Genomic DNA, 3,134 nt, shown 5'->3' with positions numbered 1-3,134 from the left:
CTTTCTATTTTTGCCTGAGTGACTTCGCCAACAGAAGGCATTTCCACTCCTTTCCAACAGACGTCGCTAGCAAGCTTTGTTTCCACACAACAAAATATCAGCTCTATTTCCTGTTCTGCGCAGTGGCGTCGAAACAATAATGGCGGTGACTGATAAATCTACGAAAGAGCGGTTATTATCGGTACTGGACGATTTAGAAGTGTTATCCAGGTAAGAATTTATTATTTTCTCACCCGAATAATTGTTTCCTGAACAGCCATTCAAATGATCTAGTTTGTAGTTTATTCAACAATGCATACGTTTTGTGTTCTGAGTGTAATGTTACTGCTAGGCCTGTGGTTCCCAACTTGGCCTATCCACAAGGGGTTCTTGAGAAGACTCATGAGATCATGATGATGCACATGAGGGGGTACATTAGGTGTGCTCCAGGCAGAGCAAAATTCAGCTGGTGGTGGTACAGTAACCGAAAAATGTTGTGAACCACTGTTGTATAGGCTATAACGTCAGCCATGGATTGTGTATATATAAAACCCAATGTTACTCGTATTTCAGGGAATTGATAGAGATGCTTGCACTGTCAAGGAGCCAAAAACTCCCCCAAGGAGGCGAGGACACCCAGGTAACAGGCACCTGATTCAACCTAAAACGATATTTAAATGTAGCAACAATATCTGCTGTCCAAGCTATTCAAATAATTATAGATGTGCACCATACCTGAACATACCACTCAGATTTAGTTTGCATTTTGTGAAATAGGTTTTTGAGACTGCTTTTCTCCACACAATTTTGCGTCAATAGTAGTCTATCTTACAATGTGCAGTCGGTCAGAAGTCTGAATGCATGTGTTTTGCTGTGGGCAGATCCTGGAGCTGCTGGTGCAGCGAGACAGAGAGTTCCAGGAGCTGATGGGGGTGGCCCAGGAGCAGGGCAAGGTGCACCAAGAGATGCAGGTCCTGGAGAAGGAGGTGGAGAAGAGAGACTGCGACATCCAGCAGCTCCAGAAACAGCTGAAGGAGGCTGAACATATACTGGTGAGAATAGTGGAGCTGGAGAAGCATAACAAATCCTAAAGAGACTAAACAATGTGTCTCCTTTACTAAATTGGAACCCAACAACACATTGTTAATGGCTTTGATTCAACCTAACCTTTTTTACCCAAACCTCTCTCTTCTAGGCGACTGCTGTATACCAAGCAAAGGAGAAGCTAAAATCTATTGATAAGGCCAGAAAAGGTGAGCCTGATTTTCACAGCATTTGTCTGAGTAGCTGGAGAGCATTCTGATACATAAATACCACCAGAGATTATAGATGTGAAACTAAAATAACTTGTCTTTCAGGGAGCATCTCCTCAGAAGAGATCATCAAATATGCCCACAGGATTAGTGCCAGCAATGCAGTGTGTGCACCTCTCAACTGGGTACCAGGTTTGTCTTCTTTCTGCCCTTTTTTTGCTTTTGTTTTGAAGTCTTAGATACCCTTTCCCCCCAATCACTCCTCCCCCAGATCCTCCTTCCCTTGCATGTTCCTTCTCTCCAGACTGGAATTTCCTCTCAGTAGTGATAGTGGCTGAGGTTCAAATGCTCCCTATCACAGCAGTGACTAGCATTCACAATACTACAGTAATTACTCTTCAATCGACTTGATGATATATTCCTTATAACAGGTGATCCACGTAGACCTTACCCGACTGACCTGGAGATGCGCAGTGGAATGTTGGGTCACATGAGCAATCTGCCAACTAATGGCGTGAACGGACACCTGCCTGGAGATGCACTGGCTGCTGGCAGATTGCCGGGTATTCTTTTGTTGTATGTGTGGTTCCGTTCTTCTACAAATTGAGTCAACAGTTTTTTTTCTTCTATGGTCTGTGTGTTTGTGGACTATACTGTATAATACTAACCCTATCACGCAGCTCAAATACTCTTTCCTCCCTCCCCTCTTCAGATGTGCTTACACCCCAGTACCCCTGGCAATCGTCCGACGTCTCAGTGGGTATGCTCCCCCCGCACCATGGCAACGACTTTGGACTGGAGCCCCCCGGCCACAACAAAGAGAACGAGGACGACGTGGAAGCCATGTCTACAGACTCATCCAGCAGCAGCAGCGACTCAGACTGACTGGCTGAGTGTCTGTCTGTCTGTCCATCCGTCCATCAGCCCGCCCATCTGTGTGTGTGTGTATATCTGAATCATCAGCTGACTGTGTGTTGGGAATTGGACACTCCCACTACCTCGTAGAGCCAGCTATCCATCACACCCATAACCTATACGAAAAGCTAGAGTTTGATCACTCTGACCCTCTCTTTTCCCAGCTTGTTGATAAAACATTTGTACTAAATTATCTGTCATCCCCAATGTAATACACTATATATACTTTTGAATGTGGACACCCCTTCAAATTAGTGGATTTGGCTATTTCAGCCACACCCTTTGCTGACAGGTGTATAAAATCGAGCACACAACCATGCAATCTCCATGGACAAACTTTGTCAGTAGAATGGCCTTACTAAAGAGCTTAGTGACGTTCAACGTGGCAACATCATAGGATGCCACCTTTCCAACAAGTCAATTCGTCAAATTTCTACCCTGCTAGAGCTGCCCCTGTCATCTGTAAGTGCTGTTCTCTGGAGTGATGAATCATGCCTCGCCATCTGGCAGGCCGACGGACGAATCTGGATTTGGCGGATGCCAGGAGAACGCTACCTGCCCGAATGCATAGTGCCAACTGTAAAGTTTGGTGGAGGAGGAATAATGGTCTGAGGCTGTTTTTCATTGTTTGGGCTACGCCACTTAGTTCCAGTGAAGGGAAATCTTAATGCTACAAGATACAGTGACATTCTAGACGATTCTGTGCTTCCAACCTTGTGGCAACAGTTCGGGGAAGGTCCTTTCCTGTTTCAGCATGACAATGCCCCCATGTACAAAGCGAGGTCCATAAATAAATGGTTTGTTGAGATGGGTGTGGAAGAACTTGACTGGTCTGCACAGAGCCCTAACCTCAACCTCATCGAACACATTTGGGATGAATTGGAATGCCGACTACGAGCCAGGCCTAATCGCCCAAAATCAGTGCCCGACCTCACTAATGATCTTGTGGTTAAATGGAAGCAAGTCCCCGCAGCAATGTTCCAACAT

General features: G+C 45.5%; 1 protein-coding gene across 2 annotated transcripts; it reads left to right on the top strand.

Annotated features, from left to right (window-relative positions):
• Positions 1–94: 94 nt before the first annotated feature.
• On the top strand, positions 95–2,726 carry LOC100196131 (mediator complex subunit 4). 2 transcript variants are annotated; one of them, XM_014165031.2, is made up of 7 exons: positions 95–210; positions 553–619; positions 861–1,031; positions 1,175–1,232; positions 1,338–1,424; positions 1,664–1,795; positions 1,945–2,726. In XM_014165031.2, exons 1-7 carry the CDS (start codon positions 140–142, stop codon positions 2,115–2,117), a joined length of 759 nt encoding a protein of 252 aa, XP_014020506.1. In that variant the 5' UTR covers positions 95–139; the 3' UTR covers positions 2,118–2,726.
• Positions 2,727–3,134: the final 408 nt, after the last annotated feature.

The sequence above is a fragment of the Salmo salar genome, chromosome ssa21 (genome assembly GCF_905237065.1).
Source record: "Salmo salar chromosome ssa21, Ssal_v3.1, whole genome shotgun sequence".
Classification (NCBI taxonomy): domain Eukaryota; kingdom Metazoa; phylum Chordata; class Actinopteri; order Salmoniformes; family Salmonidae; genus Salmo; species Salmo salar.
This window is presented reverse-complemented; position numbering and strand designations above follow the sequence as displayed.

Bases quoted from the DNA above. Each gene is read 5' to 3' on its own strand.
- LOC100196131 (XM_014165031.2), top strand. From the start codon at position 140: ATGGCGGTGACTGATAAATCTACGAAAGAGCGGTTATTATCGGTACTG. The intron at 211-552 runs GTAAGAATTTAT...CTCGTATTTCAG, and splicing joins GATTTAGAAGTGTTATCCAG to GGAATTGATAGAGATGCTTG. The intron at 1,233-1,337 runs GTGAGCCTGATT...CTTGTCTTTCAG, and splicing joins TATTGATAAGGCCAGAAAAG to GGAGCATCTCCTCAGAAGAG.